The 15,517-nt window shown below is 59.0% G+C and overlaps 4 protein-coding genes across 4 annotated transcripts; 2 read left to right on the top strand and 2 right to left on the bottom strand.

Annotated features, from left to right (window-relative positions):
* Nucleotides 1-4: 4 nt before the first annotated feature.
* Nucleotides 5-1,053, bottom strand: GGTG_09705 (endoglucanase II; the record flags this gene model as incomplete). The annotated part of the gene is made up of 6 exons (XM_009227563.1): nucleotides 5-61; nucleotides 139-252; nucleotides 340-479; nucleotides 559-632; nucleotides 703-731; nucleotides 793-1,053. The coding sequence occupies 6 exons, from the start codon at nucleotides 1,051-1,053 to the stop codon at nucleotides 5-7; spliced, it is 675 nt and encodes a 224-aa protein (XP_009225827.1).
* A 4,382-nt stretch (nucleotides 1,054-5,435) lies between these two features.
* GGTG_09704 (hypothetical protein) lies at nucleotides 5,436-8,373 on the top strand (the record flags this gene model as incomplete). Its single annotated transcript, XM_009227562.1, has 5 exons — nucleotides 5,436-5,484; nucleotides 5,573-5,742; nucleotides 5,816-6,703; nucleotides 6,766-7,888; nucleotides 7,986-8,373. The coding sequence occupies 5 exons, from the start codon at nucleotides 5,436-5,438 to the stop codon at nucleotides 8,216-8,218; spliced, it is 2,463 nt and encodes an 820-aa protein (XP_009225826.1). The 3' UTR covers nucleotides 8,219-8,373.
* Nucleotides 8,374-8,538: 165 nt separating this feature from the next.
* GGTG_09703 (hypothetical protein) lies at nucleotides 8,539-10,375 on the top strand. The gene is made up of 4 exons (XM_009227561.1): nucleotides 8,539-8,653; nucleotides 8,728-9,179; nucleotides 9,289-9,443; nucleotides 9,545-10,375. The coding sequence occupies exons 1-4, from the start codon at nucleotides 8,627-8,629 to the stop codon at nucleotides 10,207-10,209; spliced, it is 1,299 nt and encodes a 432-aa protein (XP_009225825.1). The 5' UTR covers nucleotides 8,539-8,626; the 3' UTR covers nucleotides 10,210-10,375.
* On the bottom strand, nucleotides 9,660-15,445 carry GGTG_09702 (hypothetical protein). Its single transcript, XM_009227560.1, has 4 exons — nucleotides 15,051-15,445; nucleotides 14,848-14,959; nucleotides 14,627-14,776; nucleotides 9,660-14,553 (listed from the first exon to the last, which is right to left on the bottom strand). Exons 1-4 carry the CDS (start codon nucleotides 15,143-15,145, stop codon nucleotides 10,525-10,527), a joined length of 4,386 nt encoding a protein of 1,461 aa, XP_009225824.1. The 5' UTR covers nucleotides 15,146-15,445; the 3' UTR covers nucleotides 9,660-10,524.
* Between the last annotated feature and the right edge of the window lie 72 nt (nucleotides 15,446-15,517).

Here is a 15,517-nt window from a genome sequence, read left to right as displayed (position 1 = left end):
TTCTCTAACAAGTAAAGACGCTGGGGCCCGGGATGGTGTAGGATTTGAAGTTGTTGTAGATCTACACGAGTGTGGGCGATGTGAGCAAAGTGAGCAAGGCAAGCGAAAAGGCCGGAGTGACCAAGGGATGGCTCTCACGTTGGCAGTGTAACCCGGCTCGTTACCCTTGATGAAGCCCGGGATCTTGACAGTGTTGGTCGCCGCCTTGCTGCCTCCACCCGAGACGCGGATTTGGGCGCAAGAGATGTAGAACTGTCAAGCGAGCGGGGAGGCGATTAGCCTTTTTAAACCAAGCACATGTGTCATGGATTTAAGAGGGAAAGCATGGCCCTTCCTCACCTGGGGCACGCCGCCGGGGTTGTGGATGGCCAGCGACTGGATACGCAGCAGGTATTCGCCGTTGGGGATGCAGCGCGGGATCGTGCTCGTGTAGGAGCCCGTCATGGGCCACGAGGACTGGCCGCCGTTGAAGGTCGGGCCTGTTCTCAGCACAGCGAAAGGTCAAGGTCAGCAGCTGCTAGTAGATCACGCGGGTGAGCTTGGGGAACCGAGACGCACCCCAATCCTGGGTCTTGAACCAGTCACCGTCTCCCTGGTACGAGGACACGCTTCCAGGAGCCTTGGACATGTAGCTGTGAGATGGGGAGTTGAAAGTCAGTTTCTTGATCTGGTGGCAAAAAACCTGGAAAGGGGTCAACTTACACCGAGATCGGGCCTTGGTGGTAGACGGGCTGTTATTGTTCATGGTCAATAGAGGCCCTGCAGCAGTTTCTAGCAGCCGCAGCGCCTTACAGTATCGAGGCTAAAGGTGAACGAGTCGCCGGCCTTGATGTCGACGATGCTGGTGGAGCCGCCGTTGAGGCCGCCCTCGTTGCACCTCAGGTCTGGGGAGCTCAGCGACGTCACGGGTGAGTTGTAGTTGGTGTTCTTCCGGATGTGCTGGTAGGTGGGGAACTTGGTGCCGCCGGCGGTGAACTGCTGGAAGATGTAGTGGGCCGAGACGTCGCCGACGGCCAGCGACAGGACCGCCGCAAGGGAGAAGAAGCCCTTCATGGTTGCGGGGAGGTGGGGGTCTCCGGCTGGGTGGTAGAGTCTTGTTTGCGAGCTTGTGGAGCTTGGCGATGGAGTGAGGAGGCGGATGCGGGTGAGGAGTCGGCTGAGGGCAGAATGATGGTCCTCTCAGGTATGTTTATATGGAAAAGGAGGGCAGCTGGCGGAGAACAAACCCGGGGCCAGACGCCCCGATTCGGGCTATCCATCTTCCTCGCTGCTACGTCAAGAAAGCCCCCACTGGGGACGCGAGGGTGCAATCGTTTGTCTACGATTGACACCCAAGAGCTCGCAAACGGCTCGCATGGCTCCCGAAGTACCGCCATCTCGGAGGGATGAGTGGGACATGTTCGCCCCTACAAACGGGCCGAGGCTTCCGCAGACCAAGACATTGCGAAGACTGCTATGTCCAGTTCAAAGTCGGGATGTGTGCTGGGCGATACTGGAATGGGTGTGAAGGCAGATGGCCTGCCTGGGCGCTTGCTCCGAGTGGTCGAGGCCAAGTCAGGTAGGGGTGGATTAGACATGATGGAGGATGCATGGAGGCGTTGGGCACCCGCTTGAGCCGCTGCTGGCATCCAGCATCTTCGGCCAAGGTATTCCATGCTGTTCAGTCTCTCAGGACTGGCTGGTTTAGAGATCTTCCGTCATAGAGAAAGCCAAGGGGGTATACAGAGGACGGGGTATTACATGCAGTCCCCCCAGAGCAGGACTAAAGGCAGGTCACGTCACGCGTCTTGGTGGCTGTGTGTGGGGAACGCAGCCGGCAGAGAGAGGCGAAGGGGCCGTGATTTAATTTAAGTGATGCGCGTGTCCCTTTTCGTCATTCCGTGGGTTCCGAATAGCGGAGGAGGTAGGTGTCACCATGGAGTCTCCTCGAGCGACTGCTCGTCGCGGCTGCTTTTGGATTTCAGGTCGCATAATCGGGCTAGGTAGCAGGTCTTCAAGCCATTTATGCCAACCTATGCGGGAGCTGATATCGTGGAAGACTGCTGCTCGTCCTAGCGCTTGGCGTGGTGGCAACAGAAATCACGGAAGCTACGCCCAGGCATGAATCTGCACGGCAGTCAAGGCAGTCAAGGCAGGTCAGGCAAGCACGGCTCACCTCGTCTAAATCGTCTGCCGCGCGAGGTGTCCCGGCGCCTTCCCAAACGAGGCAAGCCCTGCATCTGCCACTCAATATCCCGCATCGGAAGGCGCACCCCTCAAAGCTCGACAGCCCAGCTCCCCGGCATCATGTACAGATGGTGGAAGCTGGGGCAAGTCCAACCTCCCTTCATTGGCCCGTCTCGAGTCGGCTGCGCACCAGGAGACGCGGTCCTACGAGCCACCGGTTCGGCCTCTTAGCTGCAGCGACGATGCGGCGGTGAATTGTCTCATTTGGTGTTCTTTTTCCTGCCGCAGCGTGAGGCTCCAGCAGCGGGAATTCTCCTCTCGGCCAGTTTCTATATCTATGCTCCTTGCCCGACGATCCTGAAGTTGGGAGCTGCTCTGTAGTCCCTGCTGAGATGGAGACTCGCATCGCTAAAAGGGGGATGGCCTTGGAGAGCACCGAGTCCCCCCCACGCGCTACGCCCATGGTCTCGGTCTCGTCTGCCAGGGGACTCAGTCAGAGCCATGGGGGACGCGCGATGGAGTGTTCGGCCCGCTGCTGCATCTCGAGATGCATGGTATGGTTGGTAGTGGAGCAGCCCGGGGGCTGTTGGTTAGGCATTCGAGAGCCACGGGGAGTACCACCGACTTGGACGAAGCACAGAAACAAAGCGGACAGATGATAGCTCGAGGCCAAAGATGGGCAAAGAAATGCAAATCCTGGACGCTCTGATGGGCGCGCGGTTCGTGGGCAGACTGGGCGCAAGGATTTTTCCTTCCTTTCCACCTGTCACAGTTCTGGTAGGTAGCACGGCCCGTGGCCGCGGCAGATCTAGTGCTGGTGTCCATCCGAGGGTAGAGTGCCAATACCCGTTGAGGTGTCCTCGGCGGTGGACTCTCCAGGGGAGGCGGAAGGTGAGGCTCCGTCGCCACATTTTCTTTTTCCAGGGCCAGCCACATCGATAGTCGGGCGATTGAGCACCTACCTAAAAACACAACAAGGTAAGGTGGCTGGTATACCGCCGATTTCCTGCTTTTACAAGCGGGTACAGGTCTCATGGTCGTTCGGACTAGGTGGCTACCTAGTTGCAGTCCGACATCCGGGAGGCTGCAATACCAGATCAGACATTGCAGACTAGCCCCGATGTCACTGTAAGAGTTCCCGGCAGCATTTCGGATTTCGATCGCTTTCCTGACCAGATGATTGGTAAGAGAACTCTCAGCCGACTGAACCCTGAACCCCTGAGACTCCCAGCGGATAGGCGGCAAGATTTGCCTGACTCCACTGACGCTGTCGTTCGAGATACTGCAGCTGGGCTCGCTGTGGAGAACAGACAACAACCAAACCACAAGACAGAGTGGAGAAGAGCGAAGGTTTATCTTATGGCGAAGCCGATGCTACAGGCCATGTCGGCTCGGTAGATGTGGCCAAGAATGGCAGCCAAGAGAGCAGGACCAAAAGGCCCAATCATCTCTGCTCTGAGGCTGCCGACCGACGCCTTCGGAAAGTCGGAACATCAGGCGGTAGCGGTATCCAAAAGTGCAATAACTCGAACATACCTATGATGACTACCCGCCTACCTACAGGCCTATGGCTGACGGCTTTACGGCGTTCAACTAGAAACGCCAACGGCGGACCCATTACCCATCCATCGAATACTCTATTGATTTATCCAGAGTAGTGCTCAGATTAACCACGGCTTACTCGTCTTTCTTTCTCTTGCCTGCTGCCGCTTGTCCTAAGCAGCTTGCCTTGGCCAAGCCTTTTTGCCGCCGACGATCCGCACACATCGGCAGATGCAACCTCCTTGCCTGCCTACAGCCTGGCCGCCCTTTGCAATGCCGTCTGTGCCGCCGTCCGGCTGCTATCCGCCCCATCACTCGATCGAGCCGTGGGCGCGTGGGGTGCCCGGAGAGAAGGCGGAGGATGGAAGGTGGTCGAGATCTTGCCGTTGAGAGTTAGGCGCGTTCCAGATCGAGTGCTGCCAGGTGCCCCCCTTGGGCCAAGATTCCTCAAGGCCTGTACCCAGTACCTGCAGGAATGGCTGCCCCCCAGCCGACCTGGGGTCTCGCTGGAGGCTCTTCGGCTCCACGGGTCGTCGCCGCGCATGGTCCCGCACTTGGATCCAACCGAGTGGGAGTGGTAATGCTTGCGGGCAGAAGGACTGGGTTGGGTTGGCATGGATGACCCAAGTCTCAACAGACGACCAGCAACGTCACACATCGACGCCCAGGCATCCCTCTAGAAGAGCAGTCCGGTTTGCCGGAGATGAGTGCCAGTCTGACCTCTGGTGGGACAATCAAAAAACCGAAGTCCAGCTACCATTATGGCTGGGGTAGAGGCAATAGGTTCATGTGATGGGGAATGGTCGTCGTAGACCCAGGAATCTCTGGCTGCCCGTCATACTCAATCTATCCGAATGCCGCCGCCAACCGGTTCCCCGCTGGATATATTCTCCGCAGTTGCATCGTCGAGTTCGCTTGGTTCTTCGCTGTCAAAGGGGGGGGGGGGGGACCGAGGTTGGTTCTTGCCAACGACTTTGCGTCGGGGTCCAGCTCTTGGCCCGTCGGACGAGGCCTGCAGTCTTGATTGAGTATGCAACTCGCCACAGGCCGCACGCAATAAACAAGGAGTGCCCGAGAGGCAAGGCAAAGCAGCAGGAGAGTACGTGTGAGGGAGGGCCACGAAGGAGGCACAGCAGAATAAGAAGAACAAGCCGGGGTCTGTCGATCTGTGTGCCCCGTGGAGGGCGGTGGATCGACGTTATGGATCAGTGCTTTGTCGATATTGGAGCCTTTGCAGCCTAATGTCGCACTCAGCAAGGGGACGACCGAAGACACACGCGCATTAATCTAGGCGCCCTGCGGCTGTTCCTGGGTTCGCCCGTCCATTTCACCCACAGATACCGGGCGGTTGCTCCTCTGGCCTTTATCTTTCCACTTCGGGACTCGGGAAGCCATCCCCAGATCTCCGTCCCTTTCAACCTCCGGCCCACATTGCGACGGAGATGGGTAGAGATGTGGCGTGAGGAAGCGAGGAAGCGAGGAAGAATCCGTCTCGCATCCCAGGTGGCCGTCGGAGCGAGGCCGTAGGTGGGCGGTTGGTGTTGATGATGCGTGCGCCGTAGGCCTGGCTGCGGTTGTCGAGATGGTATATTACTTGGTCAGTCTCCCTCCCCCTCACCGAAAACCCGGCTCTGTCCCTGCCCCCTTTGCACACCTACTCCCTCTTGTCGCCATCGTTGTCTGCCCCATTGCTCGCAGCATTTGACCCGCGACATCCGAAGGCAGACATGCAGTTACGTCGTCGTGTTGCCTCTGCCGCGGCCGCGGCCGCGCTTCGTAAGCCGACCACTTCAGCCTCGCTCCGCCTCCTTCCCGTTGCCTTGGTGAAAATGATGAAGCCAAGCTGACAGAGCCCTCTCGACAGTCGCGTGGCCGTGTCTGGCCCAGGCGCCCACGTTCACGACGCACGAGTCCGGCGTCAGGTTCGGCACCTGGGCTGCCCAGCAGTCGCCAAATCAGGCCGCCTTCACGTTTGGCATGGCCCTCCCGGAGAATGCTCTGACCACAGACGCGACCGAGTACATTGGCCTGCTAGTATGTGTGCCGGGCGTGCATATTTGCCGAATTGACAAGGGGGCACAGCTAATCAGCCAGCTTTGATCCTCAGAGATGCGCCAGGACAAGCGCCGCGGAGACTGGATGGTGCGGCGTGTCCCACGGCCAGTCTGGGCAGATGATCGGTGCCCTGCTGTTGATGGCTTGGCCACACGGCGGCGAGGTCCTGACTTCGTTCCGCTTCGCAACGGGCTACAGCATGCCCGACGTCTACACCGGAAACGCAAAGTTGACCCAGATATCGTCCAAGATCACCGACACCTACTTTGAGGTTGCGTACAGGTGCACCGACTGCCTGGCCTGGAACGAGGGCGGCGATACGGGAAAAGCGTCTACGAGTGAGGGCTTCCTGGTGCTTGGTCGGGCTTCAAGTAGCCAGACGCCTGGAAACGCCGCCTGTCCGAACCGGATCACCTTTGGCTTCCACGACACTGGCTTCGGCCAGTACGGTGCCTCGCTGGAAGGCGTCGCCAACCCGTCGTATAGCTCTTGGGCCGCGCTAGCCACAAAGACGGTGGACGGAAATTGTGGCGGGTCCTCTACCACTTCGACCACCACCACCCCTGGCACGACCATGACAACTTCCACTGCTACGAGCACTACAACGGTCCCTGTTGCCTCGTACACGCCAGCTCCAACCGGGACGTTCGACTACGTCGTCGTTGGTGCCGGTGCCGGCGGCATCACCGTTGCCGACAAGCTCAGCGAGGCCGGGCATAGAGTGCTGCTTGTCGAAAAGGGGCCGCCGTCTTCGGGACATTGGGGTGGCGCGATGGCTCCCGAATGGTTGAAGGGCTCCGGACTAACACGTTTCGATGTCCCCGGCCTTTGCAACCAGATCTGGGTCGACGCGGCTGGTGTTGCTTGCACCGACATGGACCAGATGGCGGGATGCGTTCTCGGTGGAGGCGTTGCCGTCAATGCCGGCCTTTGGTGGAAGGTTCGTTTGTGATGCTGTCACACACCCCTGGGAATCACCAATGCTAATGTTCTCGCCTGTAGTCCAACCCCCTTGACTGGGACGTCAACTTCCCAGCAGGCTGGAAGTCGGTAGATATGCGCGCGGATGAGAACCGAGTCTTCTCACGCATCCCTGGCACAATCGTGCCATCGATGGACGGCAAGCTGTACCTGGACCAAGGCTTCGACGTGCTCGCGAGCGGGTTTAAAGCCTCGGGCTGGGAGCGCATAGAGAACCCCAACACTATGCCGCACCGCAAGAATCACACTTACGGCCACACGGTCTTCATGTTCTCGGGCGGCGAGCGTGCCGGGCCGTTGGCGACCTACCTGCGCACCGCCAGCCAGCGCAAGGGCTTCCGGCTGATCACGGACACGGCGGTGAGGCGGGTGGTGCGCAAGGGCGGCCACGTGTCGGCCGTCGAGATCGAGGGCAACCCGGCGACAGGTCATGGCTACGAGGGCGTGGTGAAGCTGAGTGACAAGGGCTCTGTGATTCTATCGGCCGGCGTCTTCGGGACGGCGAAGGTCCTGTTCCGCAGCGGCATCGGGCCGGCGGATGCCCTCGCGACTGTCAAGGGCTCGGCCACCGATGGCGACTCCATGATCGACAAGAAGGAGTGGATCAACCTGCCCGTGGGGTACAACCTGGTAGATCACGTCAACACGGACGCCATCGTGGACCACCCGTCCGTGGTCTTCTACGACTTCTACGAGGCGTGGAAGACGCCCAACGCGACCGACGAGGAGAAGTACCTGCGCAACCGGTCCGGGATCCTGGCGCAGGCCGCGCCCAACATCGGCCCCATGTTCTGGGAGGAGGTCCGGGGCGCGGACGGGGTCGTGCGGCAGCTGCAGTGGACGGCGCGCGTCGAGGGCACCACGAACACGTCCATGACGCTGAGCATGTACCTCGGCCGCGGCTCGACGTCGCGCGGGCGCATGTCCATCACGCCGCAGCTCAACACGCGCGTCGCGACGCCGCCGTACCTGCGCGACGAGCACGACAAGGCCGCCGTCGTCATGGCCATGGACAGCATCCGCAAGACGCTCGGCGTCGTCCCGGGCCTGACCTGGCACGTGCCGGCCGACGGCCAGACGAGCCAGGAGTATGTCGACTCGCTGCTGACCACGCCGGCGCAGCGCCGCGCCAACCACTGGATGGGTGAGTTTTGGAAATTGGCTTCCGCTCCTTCGGCCTTGTCTTTGTGGCGTGTGACATCATCCGAGCTAACCAGAGGGCCGCCGGCTGATACATATAGGCACCGCCAAACTGGGCACCGACGACGGCCGCAAGGGCGGGTCGGCGGTGGTGGACCTCAACACAAAGGTCTACGGCACCGACAACCTCTTTGTCGTCGACGCGTCCATCTTTCCCGGCATGGTCACGGGCAACCCGTCCGCCATGATCGTGACGGCGGCCGAGCACGCCGCCGGCCGGATCCTGAGGCTCCATGGCAGGAAGAGATGCGTCGAGAAGCGCTTCACGTCTTGAGCGAGGGTGGAGGGATGGGCTGGCCGTCGCGAATAAGAAGCAGCGGCAGGGGTCTGACAAGGGGACCGGATCCATCAGGAGTGCCTTTGTAGTATCCAAATGTAAATATTCCGCCATGATTGCGATCAATACTAGGGCATCGCACAATAACAAGCAATTAAACTACATGAATCTCTGAAGCCCGCTGGAGGCCCTTGAGGTACAGGGGTTGTCTCACAGTGCTGCCCCCTAGATTGCCGTCATGTGACAGCGCGAGTGGCTCGTGGTCAGCACGTGGTCAGCCGCACGCCCTCAAACGGCTCATACGTCATGGCAAACACGCATCGAGCTCGGCTGGTTAGCGACGACTTCCCCAAATCGACCTGCAGTATTCCGGATGCAAAAAAAGCTAGAGAGAAGCTCAAAAACATGTGCGGGAGATATGCAATGGTCTTGGTAAGTACCAGATGGCCTCCGTCTTGACCATCCCTTCACTCTCTGTACTGATGTTGTACATACCCAACGCACAGCGGCCAGACCAGATCCGGCAGATGTTGTGGGACAACGACATGCCGGTCTGGGATGCCCTAGATGATCCAGACGGCGGAGGAGATGGCCAAGATGGCGACGATGGCGGCGCAGGGGATGAAGACGCCGCCTCTTCACAGCGGCAGCAGCCGCGCCAATCCTACAATTTTGCCCCGGGCTACAACGGCGTAGTCTACAGAGCCGACGTGCCCGACTTCGGCGCCGGTCCCCGCCGCGGGCACGGCGAAGAGGGGAGCAAAAAACAGCCGCAAGGCAAAGCGCGCAAAGAACCCGGAGGGGACGATAATGACAGCGGCGGCGAGGTCCGCTACAAGCTCCAGGCCATGAAATGGGGTCTCATCCCTTCCTGGACCGGGCGGAACCCCGACTACGCGGCCGTCATGAAGACCATCAACTGCCGCGACGACTCGCTGGCTGCTGGTGGTGGCATGTGGTGCGTCACGCCGCTTTCTCTCCCTCTCCATCTTGCTACTCTAGAAAAAGGGTCGAAAGGGCAATTTTGGTATTTCAAAAACAACTCTAATGTCGGGAACATAAATCAGGAGTTCAATGAAGGCACGGAAGCGATGCATAGTCCTCGCCCAAGGCTTCTACGAGTGGCTCAAGGTCGGCAAGGAGAGGATGCCGTACTACATCAGGAGAAAGGACGGCAAGCTGCTCTGCATGGCCGGGCTCTGGGACTGTGTGCAGTACGAGGGTGAATACCATTCTCCACGGAGAGCCTTGTCTTATCGAGCAGACACTCAACCAACCCCTTCTGAACTGACATGATCTCTCTCCCCGCGCCCCGACAAACAGGCGACGAGAACAAGACCTACACCTACACCATCGTCACGACCGACTCCAACGCGCAGCTCAAGTTCCTGCACGACCGCATGCCCGTCGTGCTGGAGCCCGGCTCCGACGGGCTGCGCGCGTGGCTGGACCCGGGCCGCTCCGAGTGGTCCGGCGAGCTGCAGGCCCTCCTGCGCCCCTTCGGCGGCGAGCTCGACGTCTACGCCGTGAGCAAGGACGTCAACAAGGCCGGCCGCAGCTCGCCTTCCTTCATCGTCCCAATAGCGAGTAGGGAGAACAAGTCCAACATTGCAAACTTCTTCGCCTCCGCGTCCTCCTCCCCTGCCAAGGAGAAGAGGCAACTGCCGCAACCGCAACCGCAACCGCAACCGCAGCCGCAGCCGGAGCCGGAGCAGGGCTGCGGCGGTGCGTCGCCGGCGGATCAGGGGGCTCGATCCAGGGATACGAAGCCTTCGGGAGTGGGCGTAGCCGAACCGTCAGCTCCCAAGCGCCCGGCCGAGCTGGGCCCCATTAACAGTGAACAGCAGCTGCCGTTGAAGAAGAAGCCCGCCCCAGCGCCAAGCCGGACCATCAGTGCGACAAAGAATCCCGCCAAGAGCCCAAACAAATCCAAGCAGAAAGCATCCGCCGGGACGCAGAAGATCACCAAATTCTTTCCCACAAAATAGGGCATGATAGCCATGATGAAACTCGAGCGTTCCTGGGGCCCGCGAGACACTGGCACAGAACATGATTTTAGAGAAAAAAAGGCTATGTCGACGACTTTTGATCAGCCTCAAAAAAAAGCATGGATTCTACTTGCGCAGATATTAGCGCTCGAATCATCGTATCCCCATCCTCGTATTGACCTGTCTCCCGTGACAAAAGCTTCCGTGAACAGAAAGGCCCAAATCAAAGTCTATATCCTCCTCCAGCTGAGACCCTTGCCACCACCGCATCCACAAAAAGAGGTTACCCGAGTCAATGCTCGCCCCAGCCCTATATCAGCGCTTAATCTTGCGGCCTGTGATGCTCTCATTCCACGCATCCTCGAACGGGGTGGGGCGAGGGCGGCAGTCGTCAGGTCTCAGGTTGAGAGCGCGCACGATCTGGCAGGCGCCGGTACCGACCGACATGGTCTGGCCCATGATGATGCACTCGCTGACGCCCTCGATGCGGTCCGTCTTCATGCCGGCGGCTGCGGCGAACAGATGATCGGGCGTCTTCTCAAACGACGCCAGCTGTAGCACGCTGTCGCGCATCTTGGAAAGCCCGAATCGCGTGATGCCCAGAACGTCGCCCTTGTACGTCATGACGTCGGCGAGCAGCTGCATGTGCCGCGGGTCGATGCCCATGTCTCCCATGACGGCCTCTATTTCAGTCGCGATAGTGGTCCGCGCCGCCTCGATTCCCAAAACATCGCGGTTCTCCATGACGTTGTTCGACTTGGTCTTGGTGCCAATGACACCCTCGGTCGTCATGCAGGCGCGCAGACCGTAGCCCTCTACCAGCACCGTGTGCTCGCTTTTCTCTGACGTTTGGATGATGGCTCGGGACGCCTCTGGGTACCCAGAAATGGGAACCGTTGGGAGCATGCGACGGAGATGGTTAACACGAAGCAGTAGGTCTGGACTCTCCTCCATGGCGGCGCTGCGGCTCCTCGCCGCCTTCTTGGCAGCCGCCACGTCCACCCAGGTATTTCTCACGACAATCTCTATACTGCTGCTGCCGAGCCTGAGATCGTCAGGCTCGAGCTTGAGCTTCTTGTGCTTGCAGATCGACTCGGCTATGTCCGCCATGCCAATGCCAAGATGCATGTCTTGCAGCACGGCCATGTCGAACTGGAGCACCACGGAGCCGGCATCGGCCTTCCATTCGTCCTCAATGAATCGGAGGACGTCGGAAATGTATGTCTTTTCGATCCTTCCCTTGACCACGCGGGCGGCTTCGATCTGCTTGTTGTTCATCAACGGGCAGGTGATAACTGGAGTGCTGATCGACTTGGAGGCGTTGATGATCTCCTTGATACGAGGCACACCTTGCGTGATACTCATACCGGCGACACCGGCGAAATGGAAAGTCTTCAGCGTCATCTGCGTGCCGGGCTCACCGATGGACTGCGCGCCGACAGCACCCACGGCGTGACCCGGCTCGACCTTTGCCCTCTCGTGTTTCTCCTGACAGAGGTTGAGAAACTTGAGGAGCGTGGTCTGTGACACCTTGGCAACCCGGTTGACCTGCGCGACCCTTGCTGGATCCGCGATCGAGTCGTCTGCACCTCTGTCATCGCTACCTCCGGGAGACAGGCCGATCTGCCTTCGGATCGCCTCCAGCCTGTCTGCGCGGCCCTGTATGTAGCCATAGACACTTTTCCAGAAGTTCCGCGCGCTCTCGTGCTCGTCGATGCTGCGATCCCTCTGGTCATCGTAGGGTAATGGGCTCTTGTTGACAAGGTCATACCGGCCGTACCGCTGCCGCTGTGTTTCGATCACTTGGTCGCATAACTGCAAGATCTCCCAGGGCAGAAGTGACCTCTCAGCGTTGTCCCAGGTCAAGGCTTCTGAGTGGGTCCATGTCCGGTCGAAATGCACAGGCACCGCAGTTCCCTCCATGTCGACAGGGTCCAGCTTGTCGGCGCCGAACTGGAACTGGACGATGCCTCCGCCTGAAGTGCGGACCGTGTCGTCGTACTGGGTCGAGAGGTCCTCGAGCGACTTCATCAAACGCCGCGACATGTAGCCTGTCTCGGCCGTCTTGACAGCCGTGTCGACGAGACCTTCACGTCCCGAAATGGCGTGGAACAGGAACTCGGTGGGAAGGAGACCAGAATAGAAACTGTTGGCCACGAAGCCCTTGGAGGGGGGCTGGCGAGAATTCTTGTGGAAGTGCGGCAAACTTCGGTCCTGGAAACCATCTGGGACACGCTGGCCTCCAATAATCTGCTGTCCGACGGCTGCAACCATCTGGGCAACGTTGATTTCGGACCCCTTGGACCCAGACTTGGCCATGATCAGAGGAGCATTGTTGCGGCTCAGCGTCTCAACACACTTGGCACCGGCCTGCTGACGCACTCGACTCAGAATGCCCGAGATGGAGTTCTCCAGCGTTTGCTCAAGATCACAACCCGCGGCCTTCTGGAGCTTTCCAGCCTTGAATGTGTCGATCAGGTCGTCACACTTGCGGTCCGCATCCGCCACAAGCTTATCCTTTTCCACGCGAAGCTCCATCGTCGGGAAGACGTCGCCAACGCCGATGGAAAAGCCGCGATTCCCCAGCGTTCGGGCGCAGAGCTTCGCCAGGCGGTTCATGGCAGTAACCGCGTAGTCAGGTCCGAAATCTCGAAGAATAACATAGAAGATAGAGTCCTTCTTGCCGCCTCCCACGATTGACTTATCCATCACCCCACACATTATCTCGGAGTTGCGGATGATGAGCCAGCCGTCGTTGGGGCACAAGTCTGGTGCCTCGCCGGGCCGGACCTTGTACTCACGGCACTTCGCGTCCAGATTCACCTTGACCGGCGACTGCTTGTTCGGTCTCATGAGGACGTTGAAGATTTGCTTGCCAGTCCAGAGCGCGCATGGCTTGAGGATGGCTGGCGGAGGGAGTTCGAGGTACTCCTTTCCATCCACCATCATGTGCTGGCATAGATATGTAAAAACCTTGCGGCTGAAGAAGTTGTCTTTGCTGCTGAGGAGATACGCCGCCGTGATGAAGTCCTGTGTAGCAGCAATGATGGGCTCGCCGTTCTTGGGTGTGGCAAGGTTGTGCTTGACACCCATGAGGTTGATAGCCTCGGCGCGGGCTTCCTCAGTCTGGGGAACATGGAGATTCATCTCGTCGCCGTCAAAGTCGGCGTTGTATGGCGTGCAGACACACTCGTTGAGGCGGAAAGTCCTCCACGGGCGGACCTTGACCAAGTGGCTCATGATACTGAGCTTGTGGAGCGACGGCTGCCGGTTGAAGAGCACGATGTCGCCGTCCTCAATGTGCCGCTCGACCACGTCCCCGAACCTAAGGTTGTTAGCAACATCGTCGCGGTTGCCAAACTTGAGGTTCATCTTGTAGTCACCGTCTCCGTCTTGCTTGATGACCGCCTGTGCTCCAGGCCAGGTTGCCGGACCATTGCGGACACACTGCTGAAGCTTGGCCAGGTTCTGGAACTGGACGCGCTCGGGGTATGTTAGGTTCTTGGCTACCAGGATAGGGATAGCGACCTGGTCAATCCCAAGGTTGGGGTCAGGGGAGATGACGGTTCGGCCCGAGAAGTCTACTCGCTTGCCCGACAGGTTACCACGAAACCGGCCCTGTTTTCCCTTTAGGCGTTGGCAGAAACCACGAGTCATCTTGCCGAATCCAGGCTGTCCGAGCCCGGGCACCTCGCTATTGACATACATGGCTATCTGCAGCTGCAGGAACTCCCACTGCTCCATGATGGTCTGTATAGTGTGACCCTTACTAAGAGCACCACGTATGAGACCTGCTATGTGGACAATTTCGGCTAGCTTGGTCGTGATATCGTCTTCATTGCTGGCATTGTCTTGGGCAACCGAAGGGCGGATGCAGATGGGCGGGGCAGGCAAATACTGCCAGAGAAACATCTCGGGTCTGCCTTCAGATGGGTCCAACCCAAGAAGTTCGCAATCGGTAGGGGTGATCATCTTGAAGAGCGTGAGGACTTTGAGGGGGTTCAGGTCCTCCATAGCCTTCCTCAGGTGCTTCTCAAGGTCCGGGACTGCCTTCTTGGCGTAGAGGAAAGAATTGTCGAAGACGATCTTGCTCTCAGGCGGAATCTTCTTTGCCGAGTTTGACTTGTTGAAGGCCACGAACTTGTCATGCGCCAGCTTCAGGACACCAATCTTTCTGATGGTACCGTTGACCGAATCGCAGTAAGGGCATATCTTGACCTTGCGACATTGCTCGTTGATCTTCTTGCAGATACCTGTGCGGCGGAGGTTGTCGATCCCGGGCCGCCTCAGTTCGGTCAAAAACTTTCGGCGTTCAGGTTCGGTTAGGAGCACACGCGCGCAGTCCTGTAGAGACGAACAGTGAGCAGAACGCAAAGGCATGATGCCAGGATGGAGGGGAAATATGCGGGCAACTAACCTTGCAGATATTCTGCAGAATCGTCTGCACGAAGCGGAGGTACCCGATATGGAAGGCCGGCAGGGGCAACCGCACATGACCAAAGTGACCACTGCAGTTCTGCAGGGGCTGAGCGCATGTTTGGCATTCCGCCGTTTTGCTCGATGTGCCCTATCAAGACAGCCAGGTTAGCCCAAGTTAGGCCGTGGGCGAGGCCAAAAACAAGACAGTTGGCGACCTACCAGGCGATGATCGAGGGGTCCATGGCGGGAGGGCGTTCGATTATTCTCAATGTCGTAGAGCTGTTTTTCGGAAATCTCAAGAACGCCCTGGTTCACTATATCTTGGTTCGATCTGCCCAGCAGTTCCAAGCTGTTAGTCCAGCCCCGTCTCTCTCGTCCTCGCCCACTATCCGCCTTCTCTCGGGCCGCCGAGGTAGACGCACTGGATTCCGAATTTAAGCTCCTTGAAGCGCATTGGCAGCTGGTCGACGAATTGCTCCTTCACCGGCAGCGCCGGCGCAGTCTCCTCGATAGCCATGTTGGCCGCAGTCTGTTGGTCTCGCACAGTTGCCAAAATCGCCGTTGTCGCAAGTCGTTGGGCTGAGGCCTGGAGGCAGACGTTCGTAACAGGCCCTACGGCGGGCTGTAGCTGGCGAGTACAATCAATGGCGGCCTAGTTCGTCCTCCTCGGTCATAGGTTGGATTGTCGCCGGCGATCCATCGTCATTAAAAAGCAGTGGTGGAAAGCATAATGCGAGTTGAGAACCCAATCGGTTGGTGATTGTTCCGAGGTGACGCGACGCAACTTTTTTTTCCTCGCGCAGGCAGAGGAGCTCGCGGAGTCACTTGGACCCCACCACTGTACCGAGCTGGCAGTCAAGCACCCACCTGCCGGCCGCCTGTGGTGCGG

This window comes from Gaeumannomyces tritici (assembly GCF_000145635.1).
Source record: "Gaeumannomyces tritici R3-111a-1 unplaced genomic scaffold supercont2.5, whole genome shotgun sequence".
Classification (NCBI taxonomy): domain Eukaryota; kingdom Fungi; phylum Ascomycota; class Sordariomycetes; order Magnaporthales; family Magnaporthaceae; genus Gaeumannomyces; species Gaeumannomyces tritici.
The sequence above is the reverse complement of the archived record's forward strand: the minus strand, read 5'-3'. Positions and strand labels throughout refer to the sequence as shown.

What these genes read in the sequence shown, in the direction of transcription:
- GGTG_09703 (XM_009227561.1), top strand. Translation starts at nt 8,627, where the DNA reads ATGTGCGGGAGATATGCAATGGTCTTG. An exon ending in GGAGATATGCAATGGTCTTG is followed by an intron (nt 8,654 to 8,727) that starts GTAAGTACCAGA and finishes CCCAACGCACAG; the next exon opens with CGGCCAGACCAGATCCGGCA. An exon ending in GGACTGTGTGCAGTACGAGG is followed by an intron (nt 9,444 to 9,544) that starts GTGAATACCATT and finishes CCCGACAAACAG; the next exon opens with GCGACGAGAACAAGACCTAC.
- GGTG_09702 (XM_009227560.1), bottom strand. Translation starts at nt 15,145, where the DNA reads ATGGCTATCGAGGAGACTGCGCCGGCGCTGCCGGTGAAGGAGCAATTC. An exon ending in GAGCTTAAATTCGGAATCCA is followed by an intron (nt 14,960 to 15,050) that starts GTGCGTCTACCT and finishes ACTGCTGGGCAG; the next exon opens with ATCGAACCAAGATATAGTGA. An exon ending in TTCTGCAGAATATCTGCAAG is followed by an intron (nt 14,554 to 14,626) that starts GTTAGTTGCCCG and finishes TCGTCTCTACAG; the next exon opens with GACTGCGCGCGTGTGCTCCT.